At 37.6% G+C, this 23381-nt stretch overlaps 1 protein-coding gene across 4 annotated transcripts in view; it reads left to right on the top strand.

Annotated features, from left to right (window-relative positions):
• The window catches only part of RC3H1 (ring finger and CCCH-type domains 1), a 104122-nt gene that overhangs the window by 42396 nt on the left and 38345 nt on the right, over positions 1–23381 (top strand). For all 4 annotated transcript variants that reach the window (XM_019952082.3, XM_033855072.2, XM_019952080.3 and 1 more), the window contains exons 3-7: positions 905–1025; positions 2044–2283; positions 2741–2916; positions 14140–14340; positions 18541–18673. In XM_019952082.3, the coding sequence (XP_019807641.2) occupies positions 905–1025; positions 2044–2283; positions 2741–2916; positions 14140–14340; positions 18541–18673 (871 nt within the window). The remainder of the gene's footprint in view (positions 1–904; positions 1026–2043; positions 2284–2740; positions 2917–14139; positions 14341–18540; positions 18674–23381) is intronic.

A 23381-nucleotide genomic window follows, 5' to 3' on the forward strand; every position in this document is an offset into this window, starting at 1 on the left:
TCTGTAAGAAACTTGTATCTAAGAACCCTTACAACTCAATTATTAAAAGAACATGGTTTTTAAATGGGCAAAGATCTGGACACTTCACCAAAGAAGATATGCAGGTGGCAAATGAGCAAATAAAAGCTCGCTCAGCATTGTTTGTCATTAAAGAATTGCAGATTAAAACAACAATCAGAGGTACAAACTACTATGTATAAAATAAATGCTACAAGGATATATTGTACAACAAGGGGAATATAGCCAACATTTTATAGTAACTATAAATAGAATATAATCTTTAAAAATTGTGAAAACAACAGCAACAGTGAGCTACCACTACACATAAATTAGAATAGCTAAAATTCAAAACATTGACAGCACGAAATACTGGTGAGGATGGGAAGCAAGAGAGACTCTCATTTATTGCTGGTGGGAATGCAAAATGGTACAGCTACTTTGGAAGTTATTATATGATTCTGTTTATATGAAATGTCCAAAATAGGCAAATCCGTAGAGACAGAAAATAGATTAGTTTTTTCCTATGGCTGGAGGGGTTTGGGAGGAAATATGGCAGGGGTGACTCTGGGGTTCTTTTGGGGGGGGCTATGAAAATGTTCTAAAATTGTGATGGTTGTATAACTGAGAATATATTTAAAGTCATTGAATTATATACCTTAAATGGGTCAATTACATGATATGCAAGTTATATCTCAATAAAGCTGTTACAGAAACAAAACAAAAATTTAAAAATGCAGTAATTTTGTGTGTATGTATATAAAAGATCTTTTGAAAGAATTCAGTAAATTTAATGGGAGTTTTGATGTTACCAGTGTTAGAATAGGAGTGCATAAAACATACTCAATAAAACATTTGATTATAATTAATTAGTGAGCACTCAAACACACCTTTTTTTTACCTCTAGGTTCCTGAACAGCAGCCCATTACTTTGTGTAGTGGGGTTGAAGATACAAAGCATTATGAGGAAGCCAAGAAGTGTGTAGAAGAATTAGCACTGTACCTGAAACCACTCAGCAGTGCTAGAGGTAAATCAGATGAAATTATCCATGCTGAGCACGTGTTCATTAAAGATGCTTTTGTTACCATAAAAACTGTGAGCTGTAAGTGAATGTTAACGAAATTCATTTATTTATTGTAAGCCAAACCCACCGGTGCTAAATAATATTACAAACCACATCAAATAAAGTAGTGAGTTTAAAGTTTATGTACTATTTATTGGAAACGTTTTTTGAATGAGTTGCAAAAGTAAGTATAAACACACTAGTGGTTTCAGAAGGGCTCTCTATCATTTGACAACTCTTAAATTGTCAGCCTTCTATCCAGTTTTGTGTGGTATGCTGTTGGGGGTACAATAAAATTGGAAGTTGCCATTACTATCTTGCCATTATGGCTTGTTTTTATTAGGAAGGTGAGCTTAACCACTAGGAAATATACCAGACCTGTTAGGACCTCAAGATTTGGGTGTTTTTTTTGTTTTTTTTTTAACATCTTTATTGGAGTATAATTGCTTTACAGTTGTGTGTTAGTTTCTGCTTTATAACAAAGTGAATCAGCTATACACATATATATATATCCCCATATCTCCTCCCTCTTGCGTCTCCCTCCCACCCTCCCTATCCCACCCCTCTAGTTGGTCACAAAGCACCACGCTGATCTCCCTGTGCTATGCGGCTGCTTCCCACTAGCTATCTGTTTTACATTTGGTAGTATATATTAAGTCCATGCCACACTCTCACTTTGTCAAGATTTGGGTTTTTAATTATTAATATTGACTGGCCTTTTTTTCTTTATTTCTCCATGATTAAAATGAATAATATATTTAATGTCATGAGTGTTACATTTGCATGCAATAACAACTTTTGTATACTTTTAAAATGCAAACTAGGCTTCACTTGTGTAATTTGTATTGTTTATTTTAAATATTCTGATAGAACCCAGAACTATTCCACATAGCCATAAGTCAATCAGCCCATCAGAGGAAGTTTTTCTGGACTCTAAAATTACATTGGAAACCTAGAAATAACTATATTTTCTGTTTTAAAGGAGTGGGTCTGAATAGCACTACTCAGAGTGTTCTGAGTCGCCCAATGCAGAGGAAGCTGGTGACTCTGGTCCACTGCCAACTAGTAGAAGAAGAAGGCAGGATTCGTGCCATGAGGGCAGCTCGATCTTTAGGTGAACGAACAGTTACAGAGCTCATTCTCCAGCACCAGAATCCTCAGCAACTCTCTTCCAATCTTTGGGCAGCAGTCAGAGCTAGAGGCTGCCAGTTCCTTGGACCAGGTATATAATTAAAGTTTGATATTTACTATACTAGTAATTCTAAAAGTATTTATAGTATAGGAACTATAAGTGATATACAAAGGCTAGTTCTTTGCAATATTCTGTTGTTATCAAGTAATATCCCACTTGGTAACTTGGTATCCCACAGTCATGGCTTGGGTAATTCCATGTCAGTTTTTCAGGATACTTAAAACTTTTACTGCCAAAAGTTTGTTCATTTTGATAGAGGTTTTCCCTAACTGTATTAATCTTTTATCTGCTTTCTTAAATAAAGTATATGGAATGTAATAAAAAATTGCCCCCAAATGGTTCAAAAGTATAACTGAATATTGGTTGTTGTTGTGTTGCCCATTAATGAAGTGGTACCTGTAGAAATTATTAAATGTTTCCCTTCTAAAAAATGGCTTTATCTTATCTCTGTACATGATAAATTTTGGTTTTGCTCAACTTTTCCTAGCAATGCAGGAGGAAGCTCTAAAGCTGGTTCTCCTGGCCTTAGAAGATGGTTCTGCTTTGTCAAGAAAAGTATTGGTTCTCTTTGTGGTGCAAAGGTTGGAGCCACGGTTTCCTCAAGCCTCTAAAACTAGCATTGGGCATGTTGTCCAGCTCCTTTATAGAGCCTCCTGCTTCAAGGTATGAACCTATGGTAACTTTCAGCTTAAAAGGAAGCGTCCTTTCCCCAAACTTAGGTAGTAAGACTTTGAGTTTAATAAAGTTGCCTGTATCTTTCCATAAAATTTTAGCAGTTTTTCTTTTCTCTTTTAAAGAATATAGATGGTGTCCTGTTAAAGTTAAATCTTGTATTGAATTTTGTATGTTAGATATTGTACAACATAGATTAAATCATGGCTTATAGATTTTTGTATTTGAAGAAACTAAAAAGCCATGGCAGTTTTCCACCAAGACTGCAAACAGAATTGGTCTAAAGAGAGAGAGTCATTGAAGCAGGAGTACATTTTATTTGGCTATTTGCTCCTGATATAATTCCATATATACAGTACTGGAGCTCCATGTGCCATTTTGGTTTTAGTATATACAGTAATGCTGGACATGTCCTTTGTATGCCAAGTTGAATCAGCACTACTTCAAACACTGGTGCCCACTATGTATCACTTATTGTTCATCCTGTTTTCCTAACTTCTTAATGTCAGGGCTTCTTGCTTTTGACACAACACATAACAAGTACTTCATGGGCCAGGGAAGTATGTCTCTAAAAAATTGTTAATTCATACAAGCTATAAGGAGGTCACCACATTCCCTCATCTGACACTGAAACTAAAAAACTCCCACATTAGCCATCCTGCTATATTCTAATCTCGTTATTTTTTGAGAAGGATAAAATGGTTCACAAAATCAACAGAGCATATAGATTTAACTTAAAAAAAATTTTTTTTAAGTTCTAGCTAAATGCCAATATTATTCTGTTTCTTTCTAGACTCAGATTATATACTGAAAATGGGGTGTGGATTCCACATCTGTACCCACCCCTCTTGTTTTTCATACGTCCCTCTAGAGCTCTCAGAACCTCAACTGGTCCAGATTGTCCCTGAATAACTCACATTTGTTGTAATGGTTGTAATAACCTGACTGTACAGTGTAATCCGGAATACATTTCAGAATGTCTGTCTGCTTCCAGTGTTACTTCTCCATTAACAGCGCCAGATAGATACAGTATAGGAAGTTTAAGAAATAAAGGGAAAGAAATCCAGCCTTCCTCTGTGAAGAAGAATAAGGGGCTCAAAAACGCCAGAATACCGCAAGTGAAACTTTCTCAATCCTAATTAAAAGTGTTAATAGTAATTTAAAAAAGATTGGAATATGTAAAAATCCAGTTATTTTTCACTTGAGTCATGATAATGTCGCTTTATTTCATTGTCCACCTGCTTTCTTCTTTTGGTGGCAGTTTGTACTATACTCTCAATCATGAAAAGATTCATTTTCTCTCATCACAATAGGTCCATACCCTAAACTGTATTCACTATTGCAGAGTTTCTATTAAGTGTCTGCCAATACCCATTTCATCTTCTTCATGGAACTCCAATCAGCATTTTCCTTTCTTTGCAGGTGTTTGTGTCCGTATAGCTGTGTTCTAGCTGGGTCTTTTTAGCATCTCTTTTTTTTCCATTGGAAAAGCCTTTTCAAGCTGCAGGATAATTCTAGGCATTTTAGTACAGTACAGTTCCAGGACTTCAGACATTGCATTTCTTGGAAATCTTTGAGTGTTTTTAGTTAAAGAGAGTTTTGAGAGCCAAGTCCATGGAAACAGTACATCATATAGAAAGCATGTACTACATTTTAATGAGATTTAATGTATATTGAGAGGGTGTTTCATACATATACATATACATTTGGTCTTTTGACTTGCCTTTGAATAGGGGCAAAATATATTTAGTTTTTGTGACTATAGTTCTTGATTTTTTTATGTTTGGTCTCTCTATGGACTTACCTAACAAAATTTAAGTTAGACCTTCTTATAATAAGAATGGAATACAAGTAAAAATATATCAGTATGACCTGGAAGTCCTGACTAGGATAGTCTATTGTTTCTTTGATGGGAGGGGAAAAAAAATGGGAATTTTCTATAGAGGAATTTGAGTCCTTATGGGAATAAAAGATTAGCAAGGCAAAAAACGTTGTAAAATATGTTAGGATATAGGTGATCCTAGACTAGAATTAATTGTTTTACTTTGATTCATTAGGCCTTTGGCCTGAATCCAGCTTGACTTAAAATGTGAATTATTAGGGGTGATACCACTAGCACCTACCTCAACAACTTTAAAGAATTAAATGAGTTAATATGTCACTATAACAGTTAATAAGGTAACTTAACACACTGGCACATACTATGTGCTCAATAAATTTTAGTTATTTTTATTGCTAAAAAATATCATCGTCATACAGCATCTTAGAATTTTCACTTTCAGGTGGTGACCTAACCTACAAAACTGCAGGGAGAATTAAACCAAGTACAAATTAGTCATCTTTAGAATCACACCAGCATCTGAAGCTCTTTCAGTTATTGAGTACCAGCTATCTCAATACCAGGCAAGCCCAAGAGTAATAATTCATAGATATGAAGAAGCAGCATGGTGTTTTTCAGAATACTTGTATGAGTATTTTCTTCTTTTTTTTTTCACATCTTTACTGGAGTATAAATGCTTTACAATGTTGTGTTACTTCCTGCTGTACAACAAAGTTAATCAGCTGTTTGTATACATATATCCCCATATCCCCTCCCTCTTGAGCCTCCCTCCCACCCTCCCTATCCCATCCCTCTAGGTCGCCACAAAGCATCAAGTTGATCTCCTTGTGCTATGCAGTAGCTTCCCGCTAGCCATTTTACATTTGGTAGTGTATATATGTCATTGCTACTCTCTCACTTCATCCCAGCTTCCCCTTCCCCCACTGTGCCCTCAGATCTGTTCTCTATGTCTGTGTCTTTATTCCTGCCCTGCCACTAGGTTCGTCAGTACCGCTTTTTAAAATTCCATATGTATGTGTTAGCATATGGTATTTGTTTTTCTTTTTCTGACTTAACTTCACACTGTATGACAGATTCTAGGTCCATCCACCTCAATACAAACAACTCAATTTTGTTCCTTTTTATGGCTGAGTAATATTCCATTGTATATATGTGCCACATCTTTTTTATCCATTCATCTGTCGATGGACACTTAGGTTGCTTCCATGTCCTGGCTATTGTGAATAGTGCTGCAATGAACATTGTGGTACCTGTATCTTTTTTTTTTTTTTTTAATCTTAAGGAATTTATTGATTGATAACAGGAGTCTAGAAGTAGGGACGTTCCTGTCTGGCTAATTCACCAGATCAACCACATCCACAAAAACCCAGGCCTCTCCCATCAGTTTTTTCTGCATCTTAGGTGGATCAGTTGCTCTTCACATGGCTGCCCAATGGTGGAAGAAATTCCCAGCTCACATGATCAGACACTAAGAAGCAGAGGAAGAAAGTTTGACTTCCTTGTGTCTCCTCTTAAGAAACCTTTCCCAAGAGGGACTCCACTCTCCCTCCAACAGATGTCCCATTGCATCTCATTGTGAATGTGACACACTAGGTCACATGACACTTCCTAAGTAGTCTCCAACTCGGATAATGGAATTGCCAGCATTGGCTTAGACCGGGGTTTATTCACCTTTTCTGTGCCATGGGCCCCTTTGGCAGTCTGGTGAAACCTAGGGACCCCTTCCCAGAATACTCTATTTAATTGCATAGAATGAAATGACCGGATTACAAAAGAAACCAACTATATCAAAAAATATACTTTTTAAGTGGTACAGGAATAAACTTGCTTCTTTATTAGTGCACTAAATAACAAAATCTAGCAGCTGATCTAATAACAACCATAATTTTTAAGTAGTGATGAAGGTAAACAGTGTTCTGAGATACCTGTAATAACTGTTTTGTGATATGAAAATGTTTGTGATTTCCATTGGTGACAAAGTCACAAGTTACGGCTAATACTGTGGTTTGTTGCTTACATTCAAAATAGAAGGAAATGTTACATTTCAGTTGGAGTTTAATGAAAAGTTTTTTTTTTTTTCTTTTTTCCCAACGCAAGATTGTGAATCCCATGCATTCCATGCACGGACCCTTGGTAGGGGTGGTCTGTGGACTACATTAGAAGCCCCTAGCTTAGATTAATTAAGATTCACATATTGAGTCTGGGAGTGGGCATGTCTTCACTGAGACAAGTGGCTTCAAAGGAGTGTGGATATCTAAACTAAATCAGGACTAACTCAAGCAAAAAAAGAAGTAAGAGGGTGGGAGAGTAGGGTAGAGGAGGAGTGGAGTGATCTTGACTCCAGGGTCTGCTCCGTGTAGGGTCAGCAAGGGCTTCCTTCAGAGGGAGAACACTTCTCATCACTGGAGGAACAGACCTTGTCAAGGGGACTCAGACATACTAGGATTCCTGCCAACCTTGGCATCTTACATACCCCCCCCCCCCGTTTTATTTACTTTTGTTTCTTAGTTGGTTTTCTTTAAACATCTGTATGTATTTCAAGGTACAGATATAAATGCCCTTTACAAATATTCAGCCTACTGGAATATATCCCTTCTATCCCACTCCTTAGAAGTGACCACAGCTCTCAGCTTAATGGATGTCTTTTCAGACTACTTGCTATGCACATGTGAAATCCCACCAGCTTACAAACTTTCTTGTGTTGGCAATGCAGAGTACCAGGCCCCGCCCTCCCCCATGCTGGTGAATGAGAACAGCCTCACTGTGCTAGATGCTAAACTCACAGTGTCCCCTTCGATTCCCCAAAGACACTTGAAATTCAGGCAGGGGAGGTGGCCCTCACACCGCATACCTCAGAAATGGCAGAGCTGAGATTTGAACCCATGTCTATCAGACCCCAAAGTCCATTCTTTAAATGCCATACGTGTTGGTTTGCAGAGCTGTACCTGATGGTCCAGTCATTTTTTCCCTTTTTTTTTTTTAAGGAGTGGGGTGGGCATATTCCTGGAACCTGGCTTGGATGGTGCCAACTTGAAATGGACGTTCACATTGAAGTGTTCAGGTGTCTCATCAGTAACACTTGAGTCTCCTAAATCATTCACAGGAGACTCCAGACGTATATTCAGAAGGCAGCATTGGAAGCATGAGAAGAATTTACAGTAAAGCTAAAAAGCAAGGCAAAGATGTCCTCTATGAGTTCCATAATTTAACATTATCTTGGAGGTACTGCCCAATGCAGTTAGACAAGAGAAAAAAAAAAAAGCTTATATAGATGGGAAAGAAATGAGAAAGGTAATCTTACTTGGGGAGATCATTAATCAGATGAAAAACTATTATAAGCAAAAATAAAATTCAATAAGGTGGCTGGATACAAAAGTTAAAATACAGAAACCAATAGCACTCACGTTTATGCAAGCTGCATCTTGTTAGAAGACATACAGAAGAAAAGATTACATCACAATAGCAGCAACACAGGTGTTTTGGAATTAATTTTTTAAATGCGAAGTCTATAGGAAGGAAACACCTAAATGCTCTCTTCTCAACATCTTATTATAAAAATTTTAAAACATACATAAAAGTTTAAATAATTATATGGAGAACACCCATATACCCACCACCTAGATTCTCCAGTTAACATTTTTTGTATTACACATATCAGTCCATATATAATCCTTATATTCATTCAAAAATCCGTTATTTTTCTGTTTCTTTTAATTTTTTTTCTTATTGGTCAGCCATTTTATACATATCAGTGTATACATGTCAATCCCAATTGTCCAATTCATCACACCACCACCCCCACCCCTTGATGCTTTCCCCCCTTGGTGTCCATACGTTTTTTTCTCTCCTTCTGTGTCTCAATTTCTGCTCAGCAGACCAGTTCATCTGTACCATTTTCTAGGTTCCACATATATGCTTTAATATACGATATTTGTTTTTCTCTTTCTCACTTACTTCACTCTGTATGACAGTCTCTAGATGCATCCACGTCTCTACGAATGATCCAATTTCGTTCCTTTTTATGGCTGAGTAATATTTCATTGTATATATGTACCACATCTTCTTTATCCATTCGTCTGTCAATGGGCATTTAGGTTGCTTCCATGACCTGGCTGTTGTAAATAGTGCTGCAGTGAACATTCGGGTGTGTGGGTCTTTTTGAATTATGGTTTTCTCAGGGTATATGCCCGGTAGTGGGATTGCTGGGTCATATGGTAATTCTATTTTTAGTGTTTTAAGGAACCTCCATACTGTTCTCCGTAGTGGCTGTATCAATTTACATTCCCACCAACAGTGCAAGAGGGGTCCCTTTTCTCCACACCCTCTCCAGCATTTGTTGTTTGTAGATTTTCTGATGATGCCCATTCTAACTGGTGTGAGCTGATACCTCATTGTAGTTTTGATTTGCATTTCTTTAATAATTAGTGACATTGAGCAGCTTTTCATGTGCTTCTTGGCGATCTGCATGTCTTCTTTGGAGAAACGTCTATTTAGGTCTTCTTCCCATTTTTTAATTGGGTTGTTTGTTTTTTTTGATATTGAGCTGCATGAGCTGTTTATATATTCTGGAGATTAATCCTTTGTCTGATGATTCATTTGCAAGTATTTTCTCCCATTTGTAGGGTTGTCTTTTCGTCTTGTTTATGGTTTCCTTTGCTGTGCAAAAGCTTTGAAGATTCATTAGGTCCCATTTGTTTATTTTTATTTCCATTACTCTAGGAGGTGGATCAAAAACAATCTTGCTGTGATTTATGTCAAAGAGTGTTCTTCCTATGTTTTCCTCTAAGAGTTTCATAGTGTCCAGTCTTACATTTAGGTCTCTAATCCATTTTGAGTTTATTTTTGTGTATGGTGTTAGGGAGTGTTCTAATTTCATTCTTTTACATGTAGCTGTCCAGTTTTCCCAGCACCACTTATTGAAGGGGCTTTCTTTTCTCCATTGTATATCCTTGCCTCCTTTGTCATAGATTAGTTGACTATGTGTGTGTGGGTTTATCACTGGGCTTTCTATCCTGTTCCATTGATCTATATTTCTGTTTTTATGCCAGTACCATATTGTCTTGATTACTGTAGCTTTGTAGTATAGTCTGAAGTCAGGGAGTCTGATTCCTCCAGCTCCTTTTTTTTCTCTCAAGACTGCTTTGGCTATTCACGGTCTTTTGTGTCTCCATACAAATTTTAAGATTTTTTGTTCTAGTTCCGTAAAAAATGCCATTGGTAATTTGATAGGGATTGCATTGAATCTGTAGATTGCTTTGGGTAGTATAGTCATTTTCACAATATTGATTCTTCCAATCCAAGAACATGGTATATCTCTCCATCTGTTGGTATCATCTTTAATTTTTTTCATCAGTGTCTTATAGTTTTCTGCATACTGGTCTTTTGTCTCCTTAGGTAGGTTTATTCCTAGGTATTTTATTCTTTTTGTTGCAATGGTAAATGCAAGTGTTTCCTTAATTTCACGTTCAGATTTTTCATCATTAGTGTATAGGAATGCAAGAGATTTCTGTGCATTAATTTTTTATCCTGCAAGTTTACCAAATTCATTGATTAGCTCTGGTAGTTTTCTGGTGGCATCTTTAGGATTCTCTATGTATAGTATCATGTCATCTGCAAACAGTGACAGTTTTACTTCTTCTTTTCCAATTTGTATTCCTTTTATTTCTTTTCCTTCTCTGATTGTCCTGGCTTGGACTTCCAAAACTATGTTGAATAATAGTGGTGAGAGTGGACATCCTTGTCTTGTTCCTGATCCTAGAGGAAATGCTTTCAGTTTTTCACCATTGAGAATGATGTTTGCTGTGGGTTTGTCGTATGTGGGCTTTACTATGTTGAAATAGGTTCCCTCTGTGCTCACTTTCTGGAGAGTTTTTATCATAAATGGGTATTGAATTGTGTCAGAAGCTTTTTCTGCATCTATTGAGATGATCATATGTTTGTTTTTTCCCTTTCATTAACATCTTGGATTAGTGTGATACATTTGGTCATATGGTTTTTATTCTTCAAGTTGTTAACGTGGTGTATCACATTGATTGATTTGCGTATATTGAAGAATCCTCGCATCCCTGGGATAAATCCCGCTTGATCATGGTGTATGGTTCTTTTAATGTGCTGTTGGATTCTGTTTGCTAGTATTTTGTTGAGGATTTTTGTGTCTATATTCATCAATGATGTTGGTCTATAATTTTCTTTTTTTGTGATATATTTGTCTGGTTTTGGTATCAGGGTGATGATGGTGGTCTCATAGAGTGAGTTTGGGAGTGTTCCTCCCTCTGCAATTTTTTGGAAGAGTTTGAGAAGGATAAGTGTTAACTCTTCTCTAAATGTTTGATAGAATTCACCTGTGAAGCCATCTGGTCCTGGACTTTTGTTTGTTGGAAAATTTTTAATTACAGTTTCAATTTCATTATCTGTGATTAATCTGTTTATATTTTCTAATTCCTCCTGTTTCAATCTTGGAAAGTTGTACTTTTCCAAGAATTTGTCCGTTTCTTCCGGGTCGTCCATGTTATTGGCATATAGCTGCTTGTAGTAGTCTCTTACGATCTTTTATATTTCTGTGGTGTCAGTTGTAATCTCTCCTTTTTCATTTCTAATTTTATTGATTTCATTCCTCCCTTTTTTTCTTGATGATACTGGCTAAAGGTTTATCAATTTTGTTTATCTTCTCAAAGAACCAACTCTTAGTTTTATTGATCTTTGCTCTAGTTTTCTTCGTTTCCATTTCATTTATCTCTGCTCTTTATGATTTCTTCTTTCTACCAACTTTGCATTTTCTTTGTTCTTCTTTTTCTAGTTGCTTTAGGTGTAAGGTTAAGTTGTTTATTGAAGATTTTTCTTGTTTCTTGAGGTGAGCTTGAATTGCTATGAACTTGCCTCTTGGAACTGCTTTTGCTTTGTCCCATAGGTTTTGGATCATTATTTGCATTGTCACTTGTTTCTAGGTATTTTTTTTATTTCTTCTTTGATTTCTTCAGTGATCTTTTGGTTATTTAGCAGCACACTGTTTAGCCTCCATGTGTTTGTGTTTTTTATTGTTTTTTTCCTGCAGTTGATTTCTAATCTCATAGTGTTGTGGTCAGAAAAGATGATTGATATGATTTCAGTTTTCTTAAATTTTCCAAGGCTTGATTTGTGACCCAAGATGTGATCTATTCTGGAAACGTTCTGTGTGCGCTTGAGAAAAAAGTGTAGTCTTTCGCTTTCGGGTAGAATGTCCTAAAAATATCAATTAAGTCTTTCTGGTGTGTGTCATTTAAAGCTTCTGTTTCCTTATTTATTTTCTGTCTGGGTGATCTGTGTATTGGTGTAAGTAGGGCGTTAAAGTCCCCCACTTTTATTGTGTTACTGTCGATTTCTCCTTTTGTGGCTGTTAGTATTTGCCTTATGTATTGAGGTGCTCCTATGTTGGGTGCATAAATATTTATAATTGTTATGTGTTCTTCTTGGATTGATCCCTTGATCATTATGTAGTGTCCTTTCTTATCTCTTGTAACAGTCTTTATTTTAAAGTCTATTTTATCTGATATGAGTATTGCTACTCCATCTTTCTGGTGATCTCCGTTTGCATGGAATATCTTTTTCCATCACCTCATTTTCAGTCTGTATGTGTCCCTAGGTCTGAAGTGGGTTTCTTGTAGACACCATATATAAGGGTCTTGTTTTTGTATCCTTTCAGCCAGTCTGTGTCTTTTGGTTGGAGCTTTTAATCCATTTACACTGAAGGTGATTATCGATATGTATGTTCCTACTACCATTTTCTTAATTCATTTGGGTTTGTTTTTGTGGGTCTTTGTCATCTCTTGTGTTTCCTGCTTAGAGAAGTTCCTTTAGCGTTTGTTGTAAACCTGGTCGGTGGTTTCGAATTCTCACAGCTTTTGTTTTGTCAGTAAAGCTTTTGATTTCTATGTCAAATATGAATGAGACCCTTGCTGGGTAGAGTAATTTTGGTTGTAGGTTTTTCCCTTTCATCACTTTAAATATGTCCTGCCACTCCTTTCTGGCTTGCAGAGTTTCTGCTGAAAGATCAGCTGTTAACCTTATTGGGATTCCCTTGTAAGTTATTTGTTGCTTTTCCCTTGCTGCTTTTAATATTTTTTCTTTGTATTTAATTTTTGATAGTTTGATTAATATGTGTCTCTGTGTGTGTCTCTTTGGGTTTATCCTGTATGGGATTCTCTGCCCTTCCTGGATTTGATTGACTATTTCCTTTCCCATGTTACGGAAGTTTTTGACTATAATTTCTTCAAATATTTGTTCAGACGTTTCCTTTTTCTCTTCTCCTTCTGAGACCTCTATAATTCTAATCTTGGTGCGTGTAATGTTGTCCCAGAGGTCTCTGAGACTGTCCTCAATTCTTTTCATTCTCTTTTCTTTATTCTGGTCCCCGGCAGTTATTTCCCCCATTTTATCTTCCGGTACACGTATTCGTTTTTCTGCCATTTATTCCTTCTAGAGTTTTGGGGGGGTTTTTTTTGTTTTTTTTTTTTGGCGGTACATGGGCCTCTCACTGTTGTGGCCTCTCCCGTTGCGGAGCACAGGCTCTGGACACGCAGGCTCAGCGGCCATGGCTCACGAGCCCAGCCGCTCCGCGGCACGTGGGATCTTCCCACACCAGGGCACGAACCCGTGTCCCCTGCATCGGCAGGCGGACTCTGAACCACCGCGCCACCACGGAAGCCCCTTCTAGAGTATTTTTAATTTCAGTTATTGTGTTGTTCATCATCGTTTGTTTGCTCTTTAGTTCTTCTAGATCCTTGTTAAACATTTCTTGTATTTTCTCCATTGTATTTCCGAGATTTTGGATCATCTTTACTGTCATTATTCAGAATTCTTTTTCAGGGGTTGCCTATTTCGTCTTCATTTATTTGGTCTTGTAGGTTTTTACCTTGCTCCTTTGTTTGTAATGTATTTTTTTGTCGTTTCAATTTTTTGTTTTTTTTTTTTGATGACTAAGGCTGTATTCCTGTCTTACGGGTTGTTTTTCCTGAGGGGTCCAGCACTGGTGTTTGCAGGCCGTTGGGTAGAGCGGGTCTCAGTGCCTAGATGAGGATCTCTAGGAGGCTTCACCCCGATTAATATTCCCTGGGGTCTGAGGTTCTCTGTTAGTCCAGCAGTTTGGACTCGGTGCTCCCACCACAGGAGCTCAGGCCCGACCTCCGGCCCAGTTGCTGGGGGTTCCTCCTGTCCCCTCAGGGGACTGGTGCCTGGTAGGTGCCCTCTTTGTACCAAGAAGCGAATTCCACATCCTTCTAGTCCGCCATCTTGACTCCCTCTCTTCTCTTCAAAGTATTTTCATATCTCTCTTTGGTCATATAAAGTATAAGCCCAGTTTGTTTCTTACCTGACTCATGAGATTACGTGTGTCTTCCTAGGTCACCAAGCGTGATGAAGACTCTTCTTTGATGCAGCTGAAAGAAGAATTTAGAACGTATGAAGCTCTGCGGCGAGAACATGACTCCCAGATAGTGCAGATTGCTATGGAAGCAGGCTTACGAATTGCACCAGACCAGTGGTCCTCTTTGCTTTATGGGGACCAGTCTCACAAATCTCATATGCAGTCCATTATTGACAAGGTAGACCCTTTTTTGTTCCTTACTTCTTGGACTAATCATGGAGTTTTGGTAATTCATTTATTTAACAAGTGTATATTTAAGTGAATCCTGTATGTCAGGCTCTTATAAATTATATTCTCTGTAGCTGAGTGTCATGTCATAACTAGTCACATCATAGTAGCAGTTTGTTCATGTAAAGGTTTTTTAAATTGACGTATAATTGACATTGTTCATATAAGGTTTGATTTAATTAGTTTTAATGCTTTATCCAGTGCTGTCTCACATTCCTGTGACAGTCTCCTATCTCTATTTTTTCATTGCCTTTCTTCCTTCTTTTATTGTTTTCTGAGTTTTGATCACTGTATTAGTTGAATTCATTTTCTAAATGCCTTTATTGTCCTCCTGGAACAGCCATTTAATGACCTGGAAGATGTATACATTGAGGTTTCTTGTGGTTCTTAGCCAGAAAAATTTCACATTATAAGTTACCAACCATTCTATATTTGATCAAATTTTCAGTAAACTTATTTCTACTTTATTTGTTGTCTGTTATGATGAAAAGATCACTTGAGTACACATGAATTTTAGGTCAGGCCCCACTATTTCTGACTCTAAGAGTTATATTTAATTCTTTTAAAACTATAGAATAATACTTAAACTGGTTTTGTTGCAGTTCAACATGAAATATGTGAAAGTGCTGTATAAAAATCTTAAAAGTGCCATGTAAATATATTATGTTCAATAATTTTTTAAAATTTTTACTATTTACCTTAATTTTTACTATTTTATCTTAAGTCCTTATAACCATAGAGATGATTATACATTAGAATCCACCTTACATTTAATTTAAAGAAATAATGACGGGACTTCCCTGGTGGCACAGTGATTGCGAGTCCACCTGCCAATGCAGGGGACACAGGTTTGGGCCCTGGTCTGGGAAGATCCTACATGCTGCGGAGCAGCTGGGCCCGTTGCCACAACTGCTGGGGCCTGTGCACCTAGAGCCTGTGCTCCACAATGGGGGAGGCCACCACAGTGAGAAGCCCGCACACCATGGTGAAGAGTATCCCCCACTCGCTGCAACTGGAGAGGGCCCACACGCAGCTGCGAAGACCCAGCGCAGCCAAAAATAAATACATTAAATAAATAAATTTTAAAAAAAAAGAAATAATGTTAGTATGTAAGAGTAGCCTAAATAAAATAATATTTAACAGTTACTGAGAGCTTAGTGTGTGTCTGGTGGTTTTATTTTATTTTTTGATTTTAGTGCATTAATACTTTGCTCAGAATATTTTAGTTTAGTTTATGTTAGTTTAGTTTAGTTTCGTTCAGTTCAGTTTTTGGCCTCACCACGTGGCTTGCAGAATCTTAGTTCCCTGACTAGGAATTGAATCCTGGCCACAGCAATGAAAGTGCCAAGTCCTATCCACTGGACTGCCAGGGAGAGCTTCCTATCTGGTGGTTTTAAATAATTCATTTAATCTTCTCAACAGCCCTGTATTATTCCTTTTATACAGAGACAGAGGGAGATTAAATACATTTCTCCAGGATCACGTAGGTAATAACTGACAAAGCTGGATTTGAACTTGAACATTCTGACTCTAGAATCCCTGCTCTTAACTACTAAACCTCTTTCCAGACTATTCTCCCCCCACCCCACGCCACCCTTTTTTTTTTTTTTTTTTTTTTTTGCTATTCCTAAAGGTAGAATTCTTGAAATAAGTAGAAGGTTGATGTCAAAGGAGAATTAGGAAATGTTTTATAACTGCATGGTGTGTAATTGTCAGTATAATGTGTATTATTTGTTCTGTCCTATAGATACCTTTATCAAAACTTCACGTGCAGCTCCTAGGCCTGAAATTATGCAGTGGACTGATTATAACCTTAATCATGATCTTTTAAAGGAGTGGCTTTCTACCTCTGAAGAGAAACTTGACTTGCTTTTATGAAAATTCTACAAGGAGGTTAAATTAACCTTCTTGTCTGAACTGGACTATATAACTAGATGTATATCCTGCAATAATTTTCTCACACCATGAGCAGTAATTTGAATTTAATATCCTAAACCTTCTTACAACAATCTGGTAAATGAAGTTAGTAGTGTGACATCTTATTATTATATAGAGCAATAGAACTTCGTGTGATAATGAAAATGTTCGGTATACATGCATTGTCCAGTATGGTGATCACGAGCCACACTTGGCTATTAAACACTTGATGTGTAACTTGTGTAACTGATGAACTGAAATTTTTATTTTACATACTTAAAATTTTTAATAGCCATATGTTGCTAATGGCTACTGTATTGGACAGTGCAAATGGAGAATTTATTAAAAGTGATAAGAAAAACAATAACCCTAGTAAGTTAATAGGCAAAGAAATATGAAATAACAGTTCACAAACAGGAAGTATATCTAATTGATGGACTAGAATTCGATGCCAATAATAAATACATTTAAAGCAGTGACATGCCAAATATTGCCTGTTAAACTATAAAGAAACATATACTCTCATTCATTGCTGATGGTTTGTAAAATGCATTATAGGTCTTTTGAGAAACAGTTTGTCAGTGAAGCCTCAAAATATTTGTGTACTTTACCAAACCTGCTATTTCCAGGAATTTATTTTAAGGGAATAATCCAAACTTTCAAAAAGGTTATGAATGCAAAGGTGTTAATTGCTAAATTACTTACAAAGGATAAAATAAAGGGATGGTTAAAGAAGTTAAGATACATCTGCTCAGAACACTGTTACATGGCCATTAAAATTGTGGTCATATCAGGACAGATACTCTCTTCAGCTATTAAGTAGCACTTGATTTCTTTTAAAAAAAATGTTAGTGAAATATTTTTGTTAAGTCTCAGTGGTAGATACATGGGTATTATTATTTTAGACAGTTACTTTGAAGTATTTCATAATAAAAATGGTTAGGTATTTTAAAAATACCTTTGTTGGGCTTCCCTGGTGGTGCAGTGGTTGAGAGTCCGCCTGCCGATGCAGGGGACACGGGTTCATGCCCTGGTCTGGGAAGATCCCACATGCCTTGGAGCGGCTGGGCCCGTGAGCCATGGCCGCTGACTGAGCCTGCGCGTCGGGAGCCTGTGCTCCGCAACGGGAGAGGCCACAACAGTGAGAGGCCCGCGTACCGCAAAACAAACAAACAAAAACCTTTGTTATAATATTAATGGTAGGCAAATCCATAAGTTTATAAATAGCTGATTATAAGTATATGAAAAACATGCAAAGATGAAAAATTGAATAAAGACATGCCAGCATTTTAATGATTAGTTGTGTTATTCCATGTTTTTTAAAATGTATGCTTTTTAAAAATTTACCTTTTAGAATGACCTTTGGGGGAGAAAAAGTTCCACATGTATATATACATATATATATATATATATATACATATTTTAAGTGAAAGTGAGTTTATTTAGAGAGATACACATTCCATAGGCAGAATGCTGTCAGTCTCAGAAGTGAGAGCAGCCCTCATCTATATTAATAAACTACATAGAGAGCTAAATGTTTCCAAGTAAGAACCCTTAGTTAGTATCACATAACCAGTTTTTTTACTTTACAGGTCATATGTACTGACCAGCTTAGGGGAGTTAGTGCAAGTATGTGTGTCATTAAGCCTTAAGAAAATACACAACCTGATAGCTTCCAAGAATCCCAAACCAATATAGGATTTTTTGAACTGGAATGAACTTCTCAAATATTTAGTCCATACAACAGATGGAGTTCAGATAGAGTCTGTAAAGGTTATATCTGATGTCATAATCTTTGGTCCGTAACAGAACTTGAATTCAAACACAGTTTGAGTACAGTTTCATTGTTCGTGCTGTTGTATAGCATTATCTCTAGACAGTATTTCCAAACTTCAGTTATTTGGAAAGACCCCAAGAGCCAAACTAACACAATACTGTAAGAACTGGAGATGTAAAGAGTATTTCCAAATTGAGGATGTGAGAAAGATCTCACATTTGAGGAATGTGATGACAGAGGGAAGAGAGAGTATACAATATATCAACCTGTGGATGCAGAGAAGTGCAGGGTTGGTTCAAGTAACAAGTGATCCAGTCTGGCCAGAGCATGGGATGTGTGGGAGGATAAAAATTAAATATAATTAATTGCAAAAATGGTTGTGATATTGTAAATAATCTTTATTTTAAAAGGATTTATCTGGTCTTTGAGGGAAGTTAATATTTATCTTCTTTTAAGTTGCAGACCCCAGCCTCTTTTGCACAAAGTGTTCAGGAACTAACAATTGCTCTCCAGAGGACTGGAGATCCAGCAAACTTGAATCGACTAAGACCCCATTTGGAGCTATTAGCAAACATTGACCCTAGTCCAGGTAAGCCCAGGGAAAATTAACGGACTATCCTATATGTGCCTTAGTGCTATTCAGTGAGTCTTTTAATTATCTTTTGTTACATTTCTCTAGAATTTCCTGGTGTAGTAATTCCACATCTTTTCTATAGTATTTAAGTTTCTGGCCCCAATCTTTTCTGTCTCTATTACTTCAACTAATATTTATTTAATACTTTTTACTGTGCTGCTCACTTTACCAGCAAAATAGGATCCCTCTGGGATCCTTTATGTTTCCTCCCTCTCTCATCACAAATTGTGCTCTATTTTTATCATTTTCATCTCTTTTGACAAAACTCAAGTTTTCTCATTTTTTCTGTATCATATGTCCTTAGTTGCATTTTTTTGGTCCCAACTTTACTTTCTCTACGATAATCTTGTTCCATCACATATCCTCCCTTGTGTGTCTACTTTGTCCAGCCATTTCCTGTTCCTTCTCCTTGACCTGAAAGTCACCCAACCTTCATTTTTCACTTAATATTACATCTAGGGTGTGTTAGCTTATATCCGATTGCTGTCCCTGTGTTTATTCCTTCTACTGAACTAAAATTCTTTTTTTTTTTTGCGGTACGCGGGCCTCTCACTGTTGTGGCCTCTCCCGTTGTGGAGCACAGGCTCCGGACGCGCAGGCTCAACGGCCGTGGTTCACGGGCCCAGCCGCTCTGCTGCATGTGGGACCTTCCCGGACCAGGGCACAAACCCGTGTCCCCTGCATCAGCAGGCAGACTGCCAACCACTGCACCACCAGGGAAGCCCTGAACTAAAATTCTTAACATTCACTAGTAATTTCCTAGTTTCTAATTCCAAAGATTTCTTCTCGGTCCTTAAATAACTTGATTTGTCTTTAGCATTTGATAATGTTGTTGACCACTTCCTTGATATAGAAACTCTCCTGATAACCTTATCTTTCTGTAGTCTTATGATTCTCTTCTGGCCTGTCTGAATGCTGGTTCTGTTGTATTTTGACCACTCTTTCCTCTTCTGCCTCCTAAGGAGTAGGCTGGTTGTGTTCTTGGAATTTTGTTTTTTCTGCACTCTTCTGTTGATGATGATGGTCATTCATTCTCAGCACCAGGTATTATTCCTTTATAGATAATAGACTCCCAAATATCTCTATCACTGTTATCTCTTCATCACTCCAGACCTACTTTCCCAAATGCTTTCTGAGATTCTGTATCCTCTCCTGTCCTCAGTGTGTTTCAAAACAAACTCATCTTCCCTTGATACCTGCTCTTCCTTCTGTCTTCCCTTTCTCTGTAAATGACCTCATTCTTTGAGGTATGTAAGCTTAAAACTTGAGCCTTTTGTCTTACTTTATATCTTTTCCTTTCACTTGCTCTACATACCATTTCAGACAACAGGATTTTTTTTTTTTTTTAGCTGCATTGGATCTTCATTGCTGCACACGGGCTTTCTCTAGTTGTGGCGAGTGGGAGCTACTCTTCGTTGCAGTGCGTGGGCTTCTCATTGCAGTGGCTTCTCATGTTGCGCAGCACGGGCTCTAGGCACATGGGCTTCAGTAGCTGTGGCACGTGGGCTCAGTAGTTGTGGCACACAGGCCCTAGAGTGCAGACTCAGTAGTTGTGGTGCATGGGCTTAGTTGCTCCGCAGCATGTGGAATCTTCTCGGACCAGGGCTCGAACCCTTGTCCCCTGCATTGGCAGATGGATTCTTAACCACTGTGCCACCAGAGAAGCCCTAGACAACAGGATTTATCTGTTCTTTCACAATATCCCTCTATTCCATGCCTATTAATACTGCCTCAGTTGAGGGCCTCATTCCTTTTCCTGACTAAACTTAGCCTTTCATTTTTCTCTACTCTTTTAATTCTTCCTTCTAGTCTACTTACTGCTGCAAAATGAATCACATCTCAGATCTTATTTTACACTCATAAACTTTTAAGTGACACCCCTTTGCTTACAGAATAAGGTTTGGAACTCTTGACCATGACATTCAGAGTAGTAAATTTATTGCCAAAATCGCTTAATCAAACCAGGTAAGATCTTTTTTTATGTTTTTATTTTATTACTTTTTAAAAATTATTTATTTTTTTGGCTGTGCCACATGGCATATGGGATCTTAGTTCACCAACCAGGGGTCAAACCCAGGCCCAGGGCAGTGGAAGGGCAGAGTCTTAACCACTGGACTGCCAGGGAATTGCCCTAAGATCTATTTTTAGATCACAGTGATTTTTTTTTCCCCCACTTCTGTGCTTTGATCATTCTGAGCAATCAAAAGAGCACTTCACAAGCTCACTACCTCATCAGCACCGATCTGTCTACCTAATTCTGTGCCAATATATTCTACTCTCCTTGTGTAATAGTGGATAAACCATGTAACAGTGGATAAACTTCTAGCTAAGGCCACCCTCTCTCCTCATGTACCAATACCATCTTGTCAAATATATCCTTCCAGTATCATCTGTTTCTTATGTCATCAGTTTTCTTTCTCTACTACAGTAGCTCTATCAACATACATTTTATTGTTCCTGTCATCAAAACCCACTTTTTTTAAAATTAATTTATTTATGTATTATTTTTGGCTGTGTTGGATCTTCGTTGCTGTGCATAGGCTTTCTCTAGTTGCAGCAAGCGGGGCTTCTCTTGTTGCGCAGCACGGGGTCTAGGCGTGCAGGCTTCAGTAGTTGTGGCACACGTGCTCAGTAGTTGTGGCGCACAGGCTTAGTTGCTGCGAGGCATGTGGGATCTTCCCGGACCAGGGCTCGAACGCATGTGCCCTGCATTGGCAGGCGGATTCTTAACCACCAGGGAAGCCCAAAGCCCACTTTTGACACCATTTGTCATCTACCTACGATTCCAGTTCTCTCCTTTTTATAGCACTCTCTTGAATGCAGTCCAATCAGGCGTTTATCTCTACCACTCAATCAAAATTGCTTTTGTCAAAGTCACAAGTGATTTCCATGCAGCTAATTCCAAATGTCAATTCTTGGTTCTTTTTGTGTTTGACCTGTTAGCAACATTTAACGTTGTTTACTCTCTACTCCTTGTACCACTCTTTTAACTTCCAGGCCACCACACCCTCCTAGTTTTCTTCTTACTTTATTGAACCCTCCTACTTAGCCTCTTTTGCTGATTTCTTCTCATCTCCATAGCCTCTAAACTTTTTTTTGTTTTTTTCCCATAGCGTCTCACCTTTTTTTCCCCATAGCCTCTAACCCTTGAAGTGCTTCCAGAATTTAATCCTTGTGTCTCTTTTCTATTTATACTCATTCCCCAGGTAATCTCACGTAGTGTCTTCAAAGTTTCATGGCTTTAAATAAAATAATGACTCACACATTTACTATATTTTGTCAATTCTGAAGCTCACATTTTTTTTTTCAGATTTTAGCATTTCCGAAACTGGGCTGCATTTGTATAATCAATGACAGGTGATAATTAGCAATCTTTTCCATTTTGGTAGCACATAAAATAATGGTATGTGTTATAGTTCATGGTGTTTTAGAATCTGTATAACATAGTGTATACAGCCTAGACCTTCTTCCTGAATTCTTTTTTATATCCACCTGCCTGCTCAATATCCAGTAGTTCTACTTGAATATCTAATAAGAATTTCAAAAATAGTCTGTCCAAAAGTGAGTTCCATCCCCTGTCCCCCGCCCACCCACCATTCCTGTTAGTGGCAGCTCCATCCTTCCATTTCCTCAGTCCAGACACCTTGGAGATACCATCAACTCGTCTTTCTCTCATAAGGTACATTGGATCTATCAGTATATCGTGTAGGCCTTACCTTTAAAATCCATTAGGAATCCATCTACTTATCATCTTCACTGCTACCCCCCTCATCCCTCTTCATAGATTATGGAATAGCCTTCTGTTTTCTCTCTGGTTCTAACATAGGAGCCAGAGTGATCCTATTACCCCTCTGCTCAAAAACTCTCCAGTGCTTTCCATCACTCAGTAAAAGCCAGTCTTTTCTATGACCTACCAGGCCTCACATGATCTGGTCTTCCTTTACCTGTCTCCAACTTCTTTTACTCTTTTCCCACCTCATTCATTCCAGATTTCACCTCCATGAACATGTCAGGCATACTCCCATATTAGGTCCTTTGCACTTATTCTTTCGTTTTCCTAGAATGTTTTTCTCCTCTATATCCTAATATATCTACAAGGCACACTCAAACCCTACTTTCAGGTCTTTAATCAAATGTAACCTTCTCAAGGAGGCCTTTTCAGGCTACCCTGTCTGAAATTTTACACATACCTGTCCCACTCCCTTTCCTTGCTCTATTTATTCAACTCAGTATCTAAATACTTTGTATTTTGGTTGTTTATCTTATTGATTATCTGGCTTTTCTCCTTGAATAGAATAGAGATTTTTGTTTTGATTGCTACTGCTTCCCTCCCAACTAGAATAATACCTGGAACTTAGTAGGTGTTCATTAAAATACTTTGTTGTATGACTGATCTCTTTACTTTCTCTGCATCTTTATCCTTTTTTACTGTTGAAATTCCACCTGTCTTTCAAAGCCTAGTTCAAATGCCATCATCCAGAAGTTTTTTAGAGTGTTCCAACAGGAAATCATTTCTACATATGTGTTCTCACTTCATTTTATATTTCTTTTAGAGAACATTTCATATTTAGCCTTACAGTTAATTTTTCCTTTATAAAGTCACAGTACTTAACTAAACGAAGAGTGTGTATAGCACAGCTGCTTTATATAATAGCTCTTCTAC

The sequence above is a fragment of the Tursiops truncatus genome, chromosome 1, assembly GCF_011762595.2.
Source record: "Tursiops truncatus isolate mTurTru1 chromosome 1, mTurTru1.mat.Y, whole genome shotgun sequence".
Taxonomy (NCBI): Eukaryota; Metazoa; Chordata; class Mammalia; order Artiodactyla; family Delphinidae; genus Tursiops; species Tursiops truncatus.